General features: G+C 41.8%; 1 protein-coding gene across 3 annotated transcripts in view; it reads left to right on the forward strand.

Annotated features, from left to right (window-relative positions):
- LOC139758506 (succinyl-CoA:acetate/propanoyl-CoA:succinate CoA transferase) overlaps positions 1–21,076 on the forward strand; it is a 78,497-nt gene that overhangs the window by 25,814 nt on the left and 31,607 nt on the right. For 2 of the 3 annotated variants that reach the window (XM_071680004.1, XM_071680005.1), the window contains exons 4-6: positions 16,297–16,392; positions 17,337–17,520; positions 19,371–19,436. In XM_071680004.1, coding sequence (XP_071536105.1) covers positions 16,297–16,392; positions 17,337–17,520; positions 19,371–19,436 — 346 coding nt within the window. The remainder of the gene's footprint in view (positions 1–16,296; positions 16,393–17,336; positions 17,521–19,370; positions 19,437–21,076) is intronic. The other variant, XM_071680006.1, reaches the window with a different exon arrangement.

The raw sequence follows: 21,076 nt of genomic DNA on the forward strand, positions 1-21,076 counted from the left end.
TTTATACTTTGTCGCTGTCTCCCGCGTTTGCGAGGTAGCGCAGGGAAACAGACGAAAGAAATGGCCCAACCCCCCCATACACATGTACATACACACGTCCACACACGCAAAGATACATACCTACACAGCTTTCCATGGTTTACCCCGGACGCTTCACATGCCTTGATTCAATCCACTGACAGCACGTCAACCCCTGTATACCACATCGCTCCAATTCACTCTATTCCTTGCCCTCCTTTCACCCTCCTGCATGTTCAGGCCCCGATCACACAAAATCCTTTTCACTCCATATATATATATATCTATATATATGATATAGATGTATAGGTATGTATATTTGCGTGTGTGGACGTGTATGTATATACATGTGTATGTAGGTGGGTTTGGCCATTCTTTCGTCTGTTTCCTTGCACTACCTCGCTAACGCAGGAGATAGCAACAAAGCACAATAATAATAATAAAAAAAATTATTTATTTTTAATTTTATTTTGCTTTGTCGCTGTCTCCCGCGTTTGCGAGGTAGCGCAAGGAAACAGACGAAAGAAATGGCCAAGCCCAACCCCATACACATGTATATACACACACGTCCATGCACGCAAATATACATACCTATACATCTCAATGTACACATATATATATACACACACAGACACATACATATATACCCATGCACACAATTTACACTGTCTGCCTTTATTCATTCCCATCACCACCTCGCCACACATGGAATACCATCCCCCTCCCCCCTCATGTGTGCGGGGTAGCGCTAGGAAAAGACAACAAAGGCCTCATTCGTTCACACTCAGACTCTAGCTGTCATGCAATAATGCCCGAAACCACAGCTCCCTTTCCACATCCAGGCCCCATACAGCTTTCCATGGTTTACCCCAGACGCTTCACATGCCCTGATTCAATCCACTGACAGCACGTCAACCCCGGTATACCACATCGATCCAATTCACCCTATTCCTTGCCCGCCTTTCACCCTCCTGCATGTTCAGACCCCGATCACTCAAAATCTTTTTCACTCCATCTTTCCACCTCCAATTTGGTCTCATACTTCTCCTCGTTCCCTCCACCTCCGACACATATATCCTCTTAGTCAATCTTTCCTCACTCATTCTCTCCATGTGCCCAAACCATTTCAAAACACCCTCTTATGCTCTCTCAACCACGCTCTTTTTATTTCCACACATCTCTCTTACCCTTACATTACTTACTCGATCAAACCACCTCACACCACACATTGTCCTCAAACATCTCATTTCCAGCACATCCACCCTCCTGCGCACAACTCTATCCATAGCCCACGCCTCGCAACCATACAACATTGTTGGAACCACTATTCCTTCAAACATACCCATTTTTGCTTTCCGAGATAATGTTCTCGACTTCCACACATTCTTCAACGCTCCCAGAATTTTCGCCCCCTCCCCCACCCTATGATCCACTTCCGCTTCCATGTTTCCATCCGCTGCCAAATCCACTCCCAGATATCTAAAACACTTCACTTCCTCCAGTTTTTCTCCATTCAAACTCACCTCCCAATTGACTTGACCCTCAACCCTACTGTACCTAATAACCTTGCTCTTATTCACATTTACTCTTAACTTTCTTCTTTCACACACTTTACCAAACTCAGTCACCAGCTTCTGCAGTTTCTCACATGAATCAGCCACCAGCGCTGTATCATCAGCGAACAACAACTGACTCACTTCCCAAGCTCTCTCATCCCCAACAGACTTCATACTTGCCCCTCTTTCCAAAACTCTTGCATTCACCTCCCTAACAACCCCATCCATAAACAAATTAAACAACCATGGAGACATCACACACCCCTGCCGCAAACCTACATTCACTGAGAACCAATCACTTTCCTCTCTTCCTACATGTACACATGCCTTACATCCTCGATAAAAACTTTTCACTGCTTCTAACAACTTGCCTCCCACACCATATATTCTTAATACCTTCCACAGAGCATCTCTATCAACTCTATTATATGCCTTCTCCAGATCCATAAATGCTACATACAAATCCATTTGCTTTTCTAAGTATTTCTCACATACATTCTTCAAAGCAAACACCTGATCCACACATCCTCTACCATTTCTGAAACCACACTCCTCTTCCCCAATCTGATGCTCTGTACATGCCTTCACCCTCTCAATGAAGATGAAGAAGTAAGATAATTAGTGAAAGAGAAGAGAGAGGCATTTGGACAATTTTTGCAGGGAAAAAAATGCAATTGAGTGGGAGATGTATAAAAGAAAGAGTCAGGAGGTCAAGAGAAAGGTGCAAGAGGTGAAAAAAAGGGCAAATGAGAGTTGGGGTGAGATAGTATCATTAAATTTTAGGGAGAATAAAAAGATGTTCTGGAAGGAGGTAAATAAAGTGCGTAAGACAAGGGAGCAAATAGGAACTTCAGTGAAGGGCGCAAATGAGGAGGTGATAACAAGTAGTGGTGATGTGAGAAAGAGATGGAGTGAGTATTTTGAAGGTTTGTTGAATGTGTTTGATGATAGAGTAGCAGATATAGGGTGTTTTGGTCGAGGTGGTGTGCAAAGTGAGAGGGTTAGGGAAAATGATTTGGTAAACAGAGAAGAGGTTGTAAAAGCTTTGCGGAAGATGAAAGCCAGCAAAGCAGCAGGTTTGGATGGTATTGCAGTGGAATTTATTAAAAAAGGGGGTGACTGTATTATTGACTGGTTGGTAAGGTTATTTAATGTATGTATGACACATGGTGAGGTGCCTGAGGATTGGCGGATTGCGTGCATAGTGCCATTGTACAAAGGCAAAGGGGATAAGAGTGAGTGCTCAAATTACAGAGGTGTAAGTTTGTTGAGTATTCCTGGGAAATTATATGGAAGGGTATTGATTGATATATATATATATATATATATATATATATATATATATATATATATATATATATATATATATATATATATATATATATATATGATACAGCGCTGGTGGCTGATTCATGTGAGAAACTGCAGAAGCTGGTGACTGAGTTTGGTAAAGTGTGTGGAAGAAGAAAGTTAAGAGTAAATGTGAATAAGAGCAAGGTTATTAGGTACAGTAGGGTTGAGGGTCAAGTCAATTGGGAGGTGAGTTTGAATGGAGAAAAACTGGAGGAAGTGAAGTGTTTTAGATATCTGGGAGTGGATCTGTCAGCGGATGGAACCATGGAAGCGGAAGTGGATCATAGGGTGGGGAAGGGGGCGAAAATTTTGGGAGCCTTGAAAAATGTGTGGAAGTCGAGAACATTATCTCGGAAAGCAAAAATGGGTATGTTTGAAGGAATAGTGGTTCCAACAATGTTGTATGGTTGCGAGGCGTGGGCTATGGATAGAGTTGTGCGCAGGAGGATGGATGTGCTGGAAATGAGATGTTTGAGGACAATGTGTGGTGTGAGGTGGTTTGATCGAGTAAGTAACGTAAGGGTAAGAGAGATGTGTGGAAATAAAAAGAGCGTGGTTGAGAGAGCAGAAGAGGGTGTTTTGAAATGGTTTGGGCACATGGAGAGAATGAGTGAGGAAAGATTGACCAAGAGGATATATGTGTCGGAGGTGGAGGGAACGAGGAGAAGAGGGAGACCAAATTGGAGGTGGAAAGATGGAGTGAAAAAGATTTTGTGTGATCGGGGCCTGAACATGCAGGAGGGTGAAAGGAGGGCAAGGAATAGAGTGAATTGGAGCGATGTGGTATACAGGGTTTGACGTGCTGTCAGTGGATTGAATCAAGGCATGTGAAGCGTCTGGGGTAAACCATGGAAAGCTGTGTAGGTATGTATATTTGCGTGTGTGGACGTGTGTATGTACATGTGTATGGGGGGGGGGGGTTGGGCCATTTCTTTCGTCTGTTTCCTTGCGCTACCTCGCAAACGCGGGAGACAGCGACAAAGTATAAAAAAAAAAAAAAAAAAAAAAAAAAAAAAAAAATATATATATATATATATATATATGTGGTTGAGAGAGCAGAAGAGGGTGTTTTGAAATGGTTTGGTCACATGGAGAGAATGAGTGAGGAAAGATTGACCAAGAGGATATATGTGTCAGAGGTGGAGGGAACGAGGAGAAGTGGGAGACCAAATTGGAGGTGGAAAGATGGAGTGAAAAAGATTTTGTGTGATCGGGGCCTGAACATGCAGGAGGGTGAAAGGAGGGCAAGGAATAGAGTGAATTGGATCGATGTGGTATACCGGGGTTGACGTGCTGTCAGTGGATTGAATCAGGGCATGTGAAGCGTCTGGGGTAAACCATGGAAAGCTGTGTAGGTATGTATATTTGCGTGTGTGGACGTATGTATATACATGTGTATGGGGGTGGGTTGGGCCATTTCTTTCGTCTGTTTCCTTGCGCTACCTCGCAAACGCGGGAGACAACGACAAAGCAAAAAAAAATATATATATATATATATATATATATATATATATATATATATATATATATATATATATATATAAGGTTGGTTGGTAAGGTTATTTAATGTATGTATGACTCATGGTGAGGTGCCTGAGGATTGGCGGAATGCGTGCATAGTGCCATTGTACAAAGGCAAAGGGGATAAGAGTGAGTGCTCAAATTTCAGAGGTATAAGTTTGTTCAGTATTCCTGGTAAATTATATGGGAGGGTATTGATTGAGAGGGTGAAGGCATGTACAGAGCATCAGATTGGGGAAGAGCAGTGTGGTTTCAGAAGTGGTAGAGGATGTGTGGATCAGGTGTTTGCTTTGAAGAATGTATGTGAGAAATACTTAGAAAAGCAAATGGATTTATATGTAGCATTTATGGATCTGGAGAAGGCATATGACAGAGTTGATAGAGATGCTCAGTGGAAGGTATTAAGAATATATGGTGTGGGAGGCAAGTTGTTAGAAGCAGTGAAAAGTTTTTATCGAGGATGTAAGGCATGTGTACATGTAGGAAGAGAAGAAAGTGATTGGTTCTCAGTGAATGCAGGTTTGCAGCAGGGGTGTGTGATGTCTCCATTGTTGTTTAATTTGTTTATGATGGGGTTGTTAGGGAGGTGAATGCAAGAGTTTTGGAAAGAGGGGCAAGTATGAAGTCTGTTGGGGATGAGAGAGCTTGGGAAGTGAGTCAGTTGTTGTTCGCTGATGATACAGCGCTGGTGGCTGATTCATGAGAGAAACTGCAGAAGCTGGTGACTGAGTTTGGTAAAGTGTGTGAAAGAAGAAAGTTAAGAGTAAATGTGAATAAGAGCAAGGTTATTAGGTACAGTAGGGTTGAGGGTCAAGTCAATTAGGAGGTGAGTTTCAATGGAGAAAAACTGGAGGAAGTAAAGTGTTTTAGATATCTGGGAGTGGATCTGGCAGCGGATGGAACCATGGAAGCGGAAGTGAATCATAGGGTGGGGGAGGGGGCAAAAATTCTGGGAGCCTTGAAGAATGTGTGGAAGTCGAGAACATTATCTCGGAGAGCAAAAATGGGTATGTTTGAAGGAATAGTGGTTCCAACAATGTTGTATGGTTGTGAGGCGTGGGCTATGGATAGAGTTGTGCGCAGGAGGGTGGATGTGCTGGAAATGAGATGTTTGAGGACAATGTGTGGTGTGAGGTGGTTTGATCGAGTGAGTAACGTAAGGGTAAGAGAGATGTGTGGAAATAAAAAGAGTGTGGTTGAGAGAGCAGAAGAGGGTGTTTTGAAATGGTTTGGGCACATGGAGAGAATGAGTGAGGAAAGATTGACCAAGAGGATATATGTGTCGGAGGTGGAGGGAACGAGGAGAAGAGGGAGACCAAATTAGAGGTGGAAAGATGGAGTGAAAAAGATTTTGTGTGCTCGGGGCCTGAACATGCAGGAGGGTGAAAGGAGGGCAAGGAATAGAGTGAATTGGAGCGATGTGGTATACCGGGGTTGACGTGCTGTCAGTGGATTGAATCAAGGCATACGAAGCGTCTGGGGTAAACCATGGAAAGCTGTGTAGGTGTGTATATTTGCGTGTGTGGACGTATGTATATACATGTGTATGGGGGGGGGTTGGGCCATTTCTTTCGTCTGTTTCCTTGTGCTACCTCGCAAACGCGGGAGACAGCGACAAAGCAAAAATATAATAATATAATATAATATATATATATATATATATATATATATATATATATATATATATATATATATATATATATATCCCTGGGGATAGGGGAGAAAGAATACTTCCCACGTATTCCCTGCGTGTCGTAGAAGGCGACTAAAAGGGGAGGGAGTGGGGGGCTGGAAATCCTCCCCTCTCGTTTTTTTCAATTTTCCAAAAGAAGGAACAGAGAAAGGGGCCAGGTGAGGATATTCCCTCAAAGGCCCAGTCCTTTGTCCTTAACGCTACCTCGCTAACGCGGGAAATGGCGAATAGTACGAAAGAAAAAAGAAAGATATATATATATATATATATATATATATATATTTATTATTTATTTTGCTTTGTCGCTGTCTCCCGCGTTTGCGAGGTAGCGCAAGGAAACAGACGAAAGAAATGGCCCAACCCACCCCCATACACACTGTATATACATACACGTCCACACACGCAAATATACATACCTATACATCTCAGTGTACGCATATATATACACACACAGACATACATATATACCCATGCACACAATTCACACTGTCTGCCTTTATTCATTCCCATCGCCACCTCCCCACACATGGAATACCATCCCCCTCCCCCCTCATGTGTGTGAGATAGCACTAGGAAAAGACAACAAAGGCCCCATTCGTTCACACTCAGTCTCTAGCTGTCATGCAATAATGCCCAAAACCACAGCTCCCTTTCCACATCCAGGCCCCACACAACTTTCCATGGTTTACCCCAGACGCTTCACCTGCCCTGATTCAATCCACTGACAGCACGTCAACCCCGGTATACCACATCGATCCAATTCACTCCATTCCTTGCCCACCTTTCACCCTCCTGCATGTTCAGGCCCCGATCACACAAAATCTTTTTCACTCCATCTTTCCACCTCCAATTTGGTCTCCCACCTCTCCTCGTTCCCTACACCTCCGACACATATATCCTCTTAGTCAATCTTTCCTCACTCATTCTCTCCATGTGCCCAAACCATTTCAAAACACCCTCTTCTGCTCTCTCAACCACACTCTTTTTATTTCCACACATCTCTCTTACCCTTACATTACTTACTCGATCAAACCACCTCACACCACACATTGTCCTCAAACATCTCATTTCCAGCACATCCACCCTCCTGCGCACAACTCTATCCATAGCCCACGCCTCGCAACCATACAACATTGTTGGAACCACTATTCCTTCAAACATACCCATTTTTGCTCTCCGAGATAATGTTCTCGACTTCCACACATTCTTCAAGGCTCCCAGGATTTTTGCCCCCTCCCCCACCCTATGATTCACTTCCACTTCCATGGTTCCATCCGCTGCCAGATCCACTCCCAGATATCTAAAACACTTTACTTCCTCCAGTTTTTCTCCATTCAAACTCACCTCCCAATTGACTTGACCCTCAACCCTACTGTACCTAATAACCTTGCTCTTATTCACATTTACTCTTAACTTTCTTCTTCCACACACTTTACCAAACTCAGTCACCAGCTTCTGCAGTTTCTCTCATGAATCAGCCACCAGCGCTGTGTCATCAGCGAACAACAACTGACTCACTTCCCAGACTCTCTCATCCAAAACAGACTTCATACTTGCTCCTCTTTCCAAAACTCTTGCATTCACCTCCCTAACAACCCCATCCATAAACAAATTAAACAACAATGGAGACATCACACACCCCTGCCACAAACCTACATTCACTGAGAACCAATCACTTTCCTCTCTTCCTACACGTACACATGCCTTACATCCTCGATAAAAACTTTTCACTGCTTCTAACAACTTGCCTCCCACACCATATATTCTTAATACCTTCCACAGAGCATCTCTATCAACTCTGTCATATGCCTTCTCCAGATCCATAAATGCTACATACAAATCCATTTGCTTTTCTAAGTATTTCTCACATACATTCTTCAAAGCAAACACCTGATCCACACATCCTCTACCACTTCTGAAACCACACTGATCTTCCCTAATCTGATGCTCTGTACATGCCTTCACCCTCTGAATCAATACCCTCCCGTATAATTTACCAGGAATACTCAACAAACTTATACCTCTGTAATTTGAGCACTCACTCTTACCCCCTTTGCCTTTGTACAATGGCACTATGCACGCATTCCGCCAATCCTCAGGCACCTCACCATGAGTCATACATACATTAAATAACCTTACCAACCAGTCAACAATACAGTCACCCCCTCTTTTAATAAAGTCCACTCCAATACCATGCAAACCTGCTGCCTTACCAGCTTTCATCTTCCGCAAAGCTTTTACTACCTCTTCTCTGTTTACCAAATCATTTTCCCTAACCCTCTCACTTTGCACACCACCTCGACCAAAACACCCTATATATATATATATATATATATATATTTTTTTTTTTTTTATTATTATACTTTGTCGCTGTCTCCCGCGTTTGCGAGGTAGCGCAAGGAAACAGACGAAAGAAATGGCCCTACCCCCCCCCATACACATGTATATACATACGTCCACACACGCAAATATACATACCTACACAGCTTTCCATGGTTTACCCCAGACGCTTCACATGCCCTGATTCAATCCACTGACAGCACGTTAACCCCGGTATACCACATCGCTCCAATTCACTTTATTCCTTGCCCTCCTTTCACCCTCCTGCATGTTCAGGCCCCGATCACACAAAATCTTTTTCACTCCATCTTTCCACCTCCAATTTGGTCTCCCTCTTCTCCTCGTTCCCTCCACCTCCGACACATATATCCTCTTGGTCAATCTTTCCTCACTCATTCTCTCCATGTGCCCAAACCACTTCAAAACACCCTCTTCTGCTCTCTCAACCACGCTCTTTTTATTTCCACACATCTCTCTTACCCTTACGTTACTCACTCGATCAAACCACCTCACACCACACATTGTCCTCAAACATCTCATTTCCAGCACATCCATCCTCCTGCGCACAACTCTATCCATAGCCCACGCCTCGCAACCATACAACATTGTTGGAACCACTATTCCTTCAAACATACCCATTTTTGCTTTCCGAGATAATGTTCTCGACTTCCACACATTCTTCAAGGCCCCAGAATTTTCGCCCCCTCCCCCACCCTATGATCCACTTCCGCTTCCATGGTTCCATCCGCTGCCAGATCCACTCCCAGATATCTAAAACACTTCACTTCCTCCAGTTTTTCTCCATTCAAACTCACCTCCCAATTGACTTGACCCTCAACCCTACTGTACCTAATAACCTTGCTCTTATTCACATTTACTCTTAACTTTCTTCTTCCACACACTTTACCAAACTCAGTCACCAGCTTCTGCAGTTTCTCACATGAATCAGCCACCAGCGCTGTATCATCAGCGAACAACAACTGACTCACTTCCCAAGCTCTCTCATCCCCAACAGACTTCATACTTGCCCCTCTTTCCAAAACTCTTGCATTTACCTCCCTAACAACCCCATCCATAAACAAATTAAACAACCATGGAGACATCACACACCCCTGCCGCAAACCTACATTCACTGAGAACCAATCACTTTCCTCTCTTCCTACACGTACACATGCCTTACATCCTCGATAAAAACTTTTCACTGCTTCTAACAACTTTCCTCCCACACCATATATTCTTAATACCTTCCACAGAGCATCTCTATCAACTCTATCATATGCCTTCTCCAGATCCATAAATGCTACATACAAATCCATTTGCTTTTCTAAGTATTTCTCACATACATTCTTCAAAGCAAACACCTGATCCACACATCCTCTACCACTTCTGAAACCACACTGCTCTTCCCCAATCTGATGCTCTGTACATGCCTTCACCCTCTCAATCAATACCCTCCCATATAATTTACCAGGAATACTCAACAAACATATACCTCTGTAATTTGAGCACTCACTCTTATCCCCTTTGCCTTTGTACAATGGCACTATGCACGCATTCCGCCAATCCTCAGGCACCTCACCATGAGTCATACATACATTAAATAACCTTACCAACCAGTCAACAATACAGTCACCCCCTTTTTTAATAAATTCCACTGCAATACCATCCAAACCTGCTGCCTTGCCGGCTTTCATCTTCCGCAAAGCTTTCACTACCTCTTCTCTGTTTACCAAATCATTTTCCCTAACCCTCTCACTTTGCACACCACCTCGACCAAAACACCCTATATCTGCCACTCTATCATCAAACACATTCAACAAACCTTCAAAATACTCACTCCATCTCCTTCTCACATCACCACTACTTGTTATCACCTCCCCATTTGCGCCCTTCACTGAAGTTCCCATTTGCTCCCTTGTCTTACGCACTTTATTTACCTCCTTCCAGAACATCTTTTTATTCTCCCTAAAATTTAATGATACTCTCTCACCGCAACTCTCATTTGCCCTTTTTTTCACCTCTTGCACCTTTCTCTTGACCTCCTGTCTCTTTCTTTTATACATCTCCCACTCAATTGCATTTTTTCCCTGCAAAAATCGTCCAAATGCCTCTCTCTTCTCTTTCACTAATACTCTTACTTCTTCATCCCACCACTCACTACCCTTTCTAATCAACCCACCTCCCACTCTTCTCATGCCACAAGCATCTTTTGCGCAATCCATCACTGATTCCCTAAATACATCCCATTCCTCCCCCACTCCCCTTACTTCCATTGTTCTCACCTTTTTCCATTCTGTACTCAGTCTCTCCTGGTACTTCCTCACACAGGTCTTCTTCCCAAGCTCACTTACTCTCACCACCCTCTTCACCCCAACATTCACTCTTCTTTTCTGAAAACCCATACAAATCTTCACCTTAGCCTCCACAAGATAATGATCAGACATCCCTCCAGTTGCACCTCTCAGCACATTAACATCCAAAAGTCTCTCTTTCGCACGCCTGTTAATTAACACGTAATCCAATAACGCTCTCTGGCCATCTCTCCTACTTACATAAGTATACTTATGTATATCTCGCTTTTTAAACCAGGTATTCCCAATCATCAGTCCTATTTCAGCACATAAATCTACAAGCTCTTCACCATTTCCATTTACAACACTGAACACCCCATGTATACCACTTATTCCCTCAACTGCCACATTACTCACCTTTGCATTCAAATCACCCATCACTATAACCCGGTCTCGTGCATCAAAACCACTAACACACTCATTCAGCTGCTCCCAAAACACTTGCCTCTCATGATCTTTCTTCTCATGCCCAGGTGCATATGCACCAATAATCACCCACCTCTCTCCATCAACTTTCAGTTTTACCCATATTAATCGAGAATTTACTTTCTTACATTCTATCACATACTCCCACAACTCCTGTTTCAGGAGTATTGCTACTCCTTCCCTTGCTCTTGTCCTCTCACTAACCCCTGACTTTACTCCCCAGACATTCCCAAACCACTCTTCCCCTTTACCCTTGAGCTTCGTTTCACTCAGAGCCAAAACATCCAGGTTCCTTTCCTCAAACATACTACCTATCTCTCCTTTTTTCACATCTTGGTTACATCCACACACATTTAGGCACCCCACTCTATATATATATTTTTTTTTTTTTCATACTATTCGCTATTTCCCGCGATAGCGAGGTAGCGTTAAGAACAGAGGACTGTGCCTTTGAGGGAATATCCTCACCTGGACCTCTTCTCTGTTCCTTCTTTTGGAAAAAAAAAAAAAAAAAAATATATATATATATATATATATATATATATATATATATATATATATATATATATATATATATATATATTATCCCTGGGGATAGGGGAGAAAGAATACTTCCCACGTATTCCTTGCGTGTCGTAGAAGGCGACTAAAAGGGGAGGGAGCGGGGGACTGGAAATCCTCCCCTCTCGTTTTTTGTTTTTTTTTAATTTTCCAAAAGAAGGAACAGAGAATTCGGCCAGGTGAGGGTATTCCCTCAAAGGCCCAGTCCTCTGTTCTTAACGCTACCTCGCTAATGCGGGAAATGGCGAATAGTTTGAAAGAAAAGAAAAAGATATATATATATATATATATATATATATATATATATATATATATATATATATATATATATATATATATTTTTTTTTTTTTTTTTTTTTTATACTCTGTCGCTGTCTCCCGCGCCTGCGAGGTAGCGCAAGGAAACAGACGAAAGAAATGGCCCAACCCCCCCCATACACATGTACATACACACGTCCACACACGCAAATATACATACCTACACAGCTTTCCATGGTTTACCCCAGACGCTTCACATGCCTTGATTCAATCCACTGACAGCACGTCAACCCCTGTATACCACATCGCTCCAATATATATATATATATATATATATATATATATATATATATATATATATATATATATATGTATGTATTTATTTATTTATTTTGATTTGTCGCTGTCTCCCGCGTTTGCGAGGTAGCACAAGGAAACAGACGAAAGAAATGGCCCAACCCACCCCCATACACATCTATATACATACACGTCCACACACGCAAATATACATACCCATACATCTCAATGTACACATATATTTACACACACATACACATACATATATACACATGCACACAATTCACACTGTCTGCTTTTATTCATTCCCATTGCCACCTCGCCACACATGGAATAACATCCCCCTCCCCCCTCATGTGTGCGAGGTAGCGCTAGGAAAAGACAAGAAAGGCACCATTCGTTCACACTCAGTCTCTAGCTGTCATGCAATAATGCCCAAAACCACAGCTCCCTTTCCACATCCGGTCCCCACAGAACTTTCCATGGTTTACCCCAGACGCTTCACATGCCCTGATTCAATCCATTTACAGCACGTCGACACTGGCATACCACATCAATCCAATTCACTCTATTCCTTGCCCGCCTTTCACCATCCTGCATTTTCAGGCCCCGATCACTCAAAATCTTTTTCACTCCATCTTTCCACCTCCAATTTGGTCTCCCACTTCTCCTCGTTCCCTCCACCTGCGACACATATATCCTCTTGGTCAATCTTTCCTCACTCATTCTCTCCATGTGCCCAAACCATTTCAAAACACCCTCTTCTGCTCTCTCAACCACGCTCTTTTTATTTCCACACATCTCTCTTACCCTTACATTACTTACTCGATCAAACCACCTCACACCACATATTGTCCTCAAACATCTCATTTCCAGCACATCCACCCTCATGCGCACAACTCTATCCATAGCCCACGCCTCGCAACCATACAACATTGTTGGAACCACTATTCCTTCAAACATAGCCATTTTTCTTTCGGAGATAATGTTCTCGACCTCCACCCATTCTTCAAGGCTCCCAGGATTTTCGCCCCCTCCCCCACCCTATGATTCACTTCCACTACCATGGTTCCATCCGCTGCCAGATCCACTCCCAGATATCTAAAACACTTTACTTCCTCCAGTTTTTCTCCATTCAAACTTACCTCCCAATTGACTTGACCATCAACCCTACTGTACCTAATAACCTTGCTCTTATTCACATTTACTCTTAACTTTCTTCTTTCACACACTTTACCAAACTCAGTCACCAGCTTCTGCAGTTTCTCACATGAATCAGCCACCAGCGCTGTATCATCACTGAACAACAACTGACTCACCTCCCAAGCCCTCCCATCCCCAACAGACCCCACACTTGCCCCCCCCCCCCCCCTCCAAAACTCCTGCTTCCACCTCCCCAAATTACAGAGGTATAAGTTTGTTGAGTATTCCTGGTAAATTATATGGGAGGGTATTGATTCAGAGGGTGAAGGCATGTACAGAGCATCAGATTGGGGAAGAGCAGTGTGGTTTCAGAAGTGGTAGAGGATGTGTGGATCAGGTGTTTGCTTTGAAGAATGTATGTGAGAAATACTTAGAAAAGCAAATGGAGTTGTATGTACCATTTATGGATCTGGAGAAGGCATATGATAGAGTTGATAGAGATGCTCTGTGGAGGCTATTAAGAATATATGGTGTGGGAGGCAAGTTGTTAGAAGCAGTGAAAAGTTTTTATCGAGGATGTAAGGCATGTGTACGTGTAGGAAGAGAGGAAAGTGATTGGTTCTCAGTGAATGTAGATTTGCGGCAGGGGTGTGTGATGTCTCCATGGTTGTTTAATTTGTTTATGGATGGGGTTGTTAGGGAGGTAAATGCACGAGTTTTGGGAAGAGGGGCAAGTATGAAGTCTGTTGGGGATGAGAGAGCTTGGGAAGTGAGTCAGTTGTTGTTCACTGATGATACAGCGCTGGTGGCTGATTCATGTGAGAAACTGCAGAAGCTGGTGACTGAGTTTGGTAAAGTGTGTGAAAGAAGAAAGTTAAGAGTAAATGTGAATAAGAGCAAGGTTATTAGGTACAGTAGGGTTGAGGGTCAAGTCAATTGGGAGGTAAGTTTGAATGGAGAAAAACTGGAGGAAGTAAAGTGTTTTAGATATCTGGGAGTGGATCTGGCAGCGGATGGAACCATGGAAGCGGAAGTGGATCATAGGGTGGGGGAGGGGGCGAAAATCCTGGGAGCCTTGAAGAATGTGTGGAAGTCGAGAACATTATCTCCGAAAGCAAAAATGGGTATGTTTGAAGGAATAGTGGTTCCAACAATGTTGTATGGTTGCGAGGCGTGGGCTATGGATAGAGTTGTGCGCAGGAGGATGGATGTGCTGGAAATGAGATGTTTGAGGACAATGTGTGGTGTGAGGTGGTTTGATCGAGTAAGTAACGTAAGGGTAAGAGAGATCTGTGGAAATAAAAAGAGCGTGGTTGAGAGAGCAGAAGAGGGTGTTTTGAAATGGTTTGGGGCACATGGAGAGAATGAGTGAGGAAAGATTACCAAGAGGATATATGTGTCGGAGGTGGAGGGAACGAGGAGAAGTGGGAGACCAAATTGGAGGTGGAAAGATGGAGTGAAAAAGATTTTGTGTGATCGGGGCCTGAACATGCAGGAGGGTGAAAGGAGGGCAAGGAATAGAGTGAATTGGATCGATGTGGTATACCGGGGTTGACATGCTGTCAGTGGATTGAATCAGGGCATGTGAAGCGTCTGGGGTAAACCATGGCAAGATGTGTAGGTATGTATATTTGCGTGTGTGGACGTATGTATATACATGTGTATGGGGGTGGGTTGGGCCATTTCTTTCATCTGTTTCCTTGCGCTACCTCGCAAACGCGGGAGACAGCGACAAAGCAAAAAAAAAAAAATATATATACATATATATATTTTTATCCCTGGGGATAGGGGAGAAAGAATACTTCCCGCGTATTCCCTGCGTGTCATAGAAGGCGACTAAAAGGGGAGGGAGCGGGGGGCTGGAAATCCTCCCCTCTTGTTTTTTTTTTTTTTTAATTTTCCAAAAGAAGGAACAGAGAAGGGGTCCAGGTGAAGATATTCCCTCAGAGGCCCAGTCCTCTGTTCTTAATGCTACCTTGCTAATGCGGGAAATGGCAAATAGTTTGAAAGAAAAAAAGAACTATATGTATTTCAAAAGTGGAGGTAACAAGAAGAACAGAAACACCAAATTGGGGTTAGAAGGTTGGATTAAAAAGATTTTGAGCAATCAGGGCCTAAACATGCAAAAGGGTGAAAGTTGTGTTACAGGATAGAGTGAATTGGAATGATGTGGTATACTGGCATCAACATGCTGTCACTAGACTGAATCAGGGTATGTGAAGTCTCCCAGGTAAACCATGGAAAGGTCTGGTTGTGGATAGGGAGCTGTGGTATCGGTGCATTACACATGGCAGCCACAGAATGGATGGGAGTGGATGTGGCCTTTCCTTGTCTGTTCCTGGTGCTCCCTTGCTAATGCAGGAAACGGCAATCAAATATGCCGAGACTGAGTGTGAACGAATGTAGCCTTTTCTGTATGTTTTTCCTGGCGCTACCTTGCTAAAGTGGGGGGTAGCAGTGCTGTTTCCTGTGGGCTGGGATAGCAATAGGAATGGATGAAGGCAAGCAAGTATGAATATGTACATATGTATACATGTATCTGTCTGTGTATGTGTATGCATGTATATATTGATAAGTATATGTGCGTGTATGGGCATTTATGTATATATATATGTGTATATGAGTGGATGGTCCATTCTTCGTCTGTTTCCTGGCGCTACCTTGCTGACATGGGAAACAGCAATTAAGTATAAGTATAATACATCTTCTTATTTAGATATATTGATGAGTGATAAACTCTAATTATGAATTAATCTGCTTTTATGTTTATTGCTTTTAGGTTTCACCACCAGATAAACATGGTTTCTGCTCTTTGGGCACAAGTGTAGACTGTGCACGGGCAGCTGTGCAGAATGCCAAACACATCATTGGTCAGGTATGTCATTTTTTTTTCTTTACATTATTATAGCAAGCAAGCATATGCTCTTATAGAATTGTGATTTACTCTGAAATAGAGGTGTTGCTCTCGGACAGTAAAGTTAATCATATGAAGAACAGCATTTCATCTAGGCAAGTTAGAGTACCACTCAAGAAAGTTTTTGCTTCTCTCATTTCATAACACTGCTTATTGCATATTATGGCATATGATTTGTAAGAAATATAGGGTGTATATATGTTCAGAGGTGAAGATTGGTCATTTTAGTGTCTTAAAGGGCCTTTCTGATTCAAGTGGAAGTTCATGCAGTGTGTTTTATACCCATTAAAGACACAGGTATTGTGTGATGAAAATTTTTTCTGGAAAATGTAATACTTGAAGTCCCATGCCTTTGTAAAATTAAATAAACAGTTATGTAGTGGTCCTAGTTAGTGGCTCAGCAGCAGTTTTTATGAAAGACGGTGCTTCAAACGCTGTAAGAACTCTTTTAGTATGTGCTGCATTAAATTAAAAGAATTCCCACCTTATTTTTTTTAAAATGACATTTGTCCAAGGGAAGTACTATTTTGATAAGGGAGTGTGTTATGTAAACTATAGAGTAACTAAGTGCTGATAATTGAAAGTAAATTAATCTTCTGATATGATTATACATTATTGTTGAACTTTATGAAAGAAAACAATGCTCAAAGTAATGCTCAAAACATTGTTTGTTTTCTTTTTCCAGTTTAACTTAGGGAATGTATGTATTAAAAGCCTCCGTTCCTGATTTCTTTTGCAGCAGACTTGTCTAAAAAGTAAAGCAAGTGAAAAGCAGATGATACCATTGACTAATAATCAGCATGTGACAATCATCCATCATAGTATAACATCTCTATTTACTAGATTTTAAAATTAATCACTTTTCTATGGTACCAAAATTGAAATATAGTTTCATGTATCATCAGGTTAATCCATGCATGCCACGCACATTTGGGGATGGTGTGATACACAAGAGTCACTTTGATGCTATGGTGGATGGCATTGAAAGTTTACCTGAACACTGTCCCAAAGAACGGTCTGATGTTGAGAATGAAATTGGCCGCCTCATTGCCGAGGAGCTTGTAGTGAATGGAGCCACCTTGCAAATGGGTATGTAACAATATGCTGTATTTGTTGATTTACTTGCATATTTTTCCTTTTTTAGCTTTAATGTGTTGGTTTCTAAGTGATGCTTCTATCTTTTAACGAAATGATAGAGCTTTCATATGAATATGACAGTAGCATATTTCCCTTTCACTGTAGCACAGTATGACACTTAGATGGTACAATATCAATTACATGTACACATTCCCTTCATCAATCACATTATGACTTTAGATGGTTAGTGCATTACAAATTATCAACATATATTTTGTTTGCATCACAACCCCATTTCCTCCATTGTATCAGCACCTTTTGTTAGAAGCATTACATTCTTCTGCCATTAATTCTTAATTTTTTCCAACACTTACAGTTTGCTTTGCTGAAATCTTTTACTTTTTATCCCCATTTAAGGATTGTACCAAAATCTATCTATCAATATCTCTTATGCTTGTTCCAGTTGGAACTCCCTCAAAGGGGTGGCCACGGCAACAGAGTCTCCATAGCTAAAGACCTCCAATGCCACCTCATAGCCTTTAGTGCCTTATCCTTAACAGGCCACTGGCAGAGAGCAATTCTAGTGTAGTGTTTGCAGAGGCTCCTACATAATGTTCCTGATGACTACTTCTGTCTGATCCTCCTCCCTACTACTTCTACCTGTCCCTACCTACTACTTCCATCTACTTCTACCATTTTGCCAAAAGGCAAGGCTAGCACAGAGAGTGCACACTAGAAAAACCTAGAGTTACAAAGAATGAGATGTTTGAGTTAAGTATTACATATGACAAGGAAAGATTGTTTGTTTGTAGACAGAATGCCAGTAGTACACGTTAGTGAGGCAGAAAGAAAAGACAGCTACCTGGGTCAGAGGGGTGCAACTTGACAACCTCTAAAGTGCAGGCTTTCTATGCAGATGTCATTAACCCTCCCAATACCTAGGTGGGTAGTACTGGTAATATACCTCCCTGGTCATTTGCTGCCTACCAGCAACTACCTCCTACATACAGTGTCATTCTTTCCCACCAAACATGTCAGTTTGTTTCAGCCTTTCAGTAAATTATTCAGTTCCTTGTCAGAAGTTATCATCATATATTATGGTGATTGGGCAGCAAGCATAAACATTTCTTGTATGAATACTTAGGCTTTACTTTCTTCTGCCACATATTCTTTAGCTTTTTCCAACATTTGTTTGCTTCATTGTCACTTTTTGAGTCCATTTCTGTGATTATATACAGAACCCACTTTCATTTTTTGTTCACTAAATATTGCACTCTCAGTTTATTTGATAATTGATTCACTTTCATGTATTTTAATGTATATATATATCTCAGCATGTTTGAAAATGTACACTGAACAGCCAAAATAACATGACAGTCTGTTCCATGTTAAGAATTGAAAATGTCATAGTTCACCAACATTAAGCATGCTGCTCTTTGTATGTAAAATCTTGTATCTGCCTGTACAATTATGATCCTTTTTTCTTAGTCAACCAAGAAAAATCAATTATATCATTGCATGGTTTGCTGTTACCATAGATTAATATTATGGGTAGTCTTTTTCATTCTCTCTTCTCTCTCTCTCTCTCTCTCTCTCTCTCTCTCTCTTTCTCTCTCTCTCTCTCCGCACACTTCAGCAAAAATAACATCCACTTTTCTACCCGGACTATTCTTTTCATCTGGAGACTGGCCATTTATTTCTTTCATTAGGCCTACATAGTTCATGGCAATAGCAGATTTTAATGTATAAGTCTAAAACATTTCTACCTAATTACAGTTTACATGTGTTTAGGTGCATGGATATGAGCTCAAAAATAGACCAGAGTGCATGTTATAGCACATAAGATTTCCATATCTCTACAGGAATGCATGCCCCAGAACCTCCAATCTCTGGAATCTCTTTATGCACACCATACTCCACCCCATTAGGTTAGTTTTACACTAGATGCTTAGTTTACTGCTCCATTAGCTCTGTTTTAAAAAGAAAAACGTTTTATGATTGTCTGTAAATTATCCCTGTTCATTTCAGATTGTGCCATCTGTTGTAACCTGTAGTTGTTTAGTATTGTTGTTCTTTGAATATTTTATGCTCTTTGCTTGAAAGAGTATGTGGCTTACTTTTTTGAGAGAGTAAAAGGTCTTGTAAGTTAGAGACTCATGAGTAACCTCTTCTAGATTGTACTAGTAAGTACCTATTATAGTAATTTTCAAGTCTTTTTTTTCATTGGAGGCTCCTGTCATGGACAAAAGTTCATACAAAGGCCAGGCCTTAATTGAAATATAGAAGGGATTATGAAGGAAAAAGAAGAGACAAGGGAAAGTATTTCTGAATTTTGGCAGTTATGAGAATCATGTCTTTTAAAATGTACCAGGTCATAGTTATCGGGAAAGACATGAGAGGATAAAGAGTTTCAAAGCTTCGAAGTGTAGGGAAAGAAACCATTATCAAAATGGCTTACCTATGAGTTGTCAACATCCACACAGTAATCTTATGAAGCAGCTTACCGAATGTTGCATGTTCTACCTAGTGGTGGGGACTTACAAGCAGCCAGCTTTCAGGAGCAAAACCCAAATTAATACCTATAGAAGAGGGAGAGGGAACCAACACTGCAGAATAGAGCAAGCATATCAAGCAAGCCATGTAGAGATTGTAAGTCGGATAGCTTTCAACTCTAGTCTGTCAAGCAAGGATGCAGAGCTAGAACCATCTCAGATATGAGGGCAGTACTCTGTCCTCATATTGAGTACTGCTTCTATTTCTGAGGTTCTAGCTCTGCATCCTTATTTGGCAGAGCTGAATCGAAAGCTGTGCGACTTTATAAGCTCTCCCAGGCTTACTTCAAAACTTGACCCATGAGCCCTATGGCACCTTTTCCCCCCTTCTATAGGTATTACTTTGGTTTTTGCTCTCGAGAGCTGGCTGCTTGTGTGCCCCCATCACTAGGTAGACCAAGCAGTACTCTGCAAGCTGCTGTGTTGCATGATTACTGCATGCTAGGACCATCAGCTACTTTTTTCAGCAGTGCATTCCTGGCATAAATCAAATTTGTCCTAGGTAAACATGATTAAATGACTGCCCTATTATTTATCCATGGGAGGTCTGCAGGTTTTTGGTGGAAAAATGAAGTTTGAATCATATTGAAAATATTTAAGAGTATAAACTTTCTAAAATGGGAAACAGAAGAAGGAGTCACGCGGGGAGTGCTCATACTCCTCGAAGGCTCAGATTGGGGTGCCTAAATGTGTGTGGATGTAACCAAGATGTGAAAAAAGGAGAGATAGGTAGTATGTTTGAGGAAGGGAACCTGGATGTTTTGGCTGAGTGAAACGAAGCTCAAGGGTGAAGGGGAAGAGTGGTTTGGGAATGTCTTGGGAGTAAAGTCAGGGGTTAGCGAGAGGACAAGAGCAAGGGAAGGAGTAGCAGTACTCCTGAAACAGGAGTTGTGGGAGTACGTGATAGAATGTAAGAAAGTAAATTCCCGATTAATATGGGTAAAACTGAAAGTTGATGGAGAGAGATGGGTGATTATTGGTGCATATGCACCTGGGCATGAGAAGAAAGATCATGA

The sequence above is a fragment of the Panulirus ornatus genome, chromosome 30, assembly GCF_036320965.1.
Source record: "Panulirus ornatus isolate Po-2019 chromosome 30, ASM3632096v1, whole genome shotgun sequence".
NCBI classification, from domain to species: Eukaryota; Metazoa; Arthropoda; class Malacostraca; order Decapoda; family Palinuridae; genus Panulirus; species Panulirus ornatus.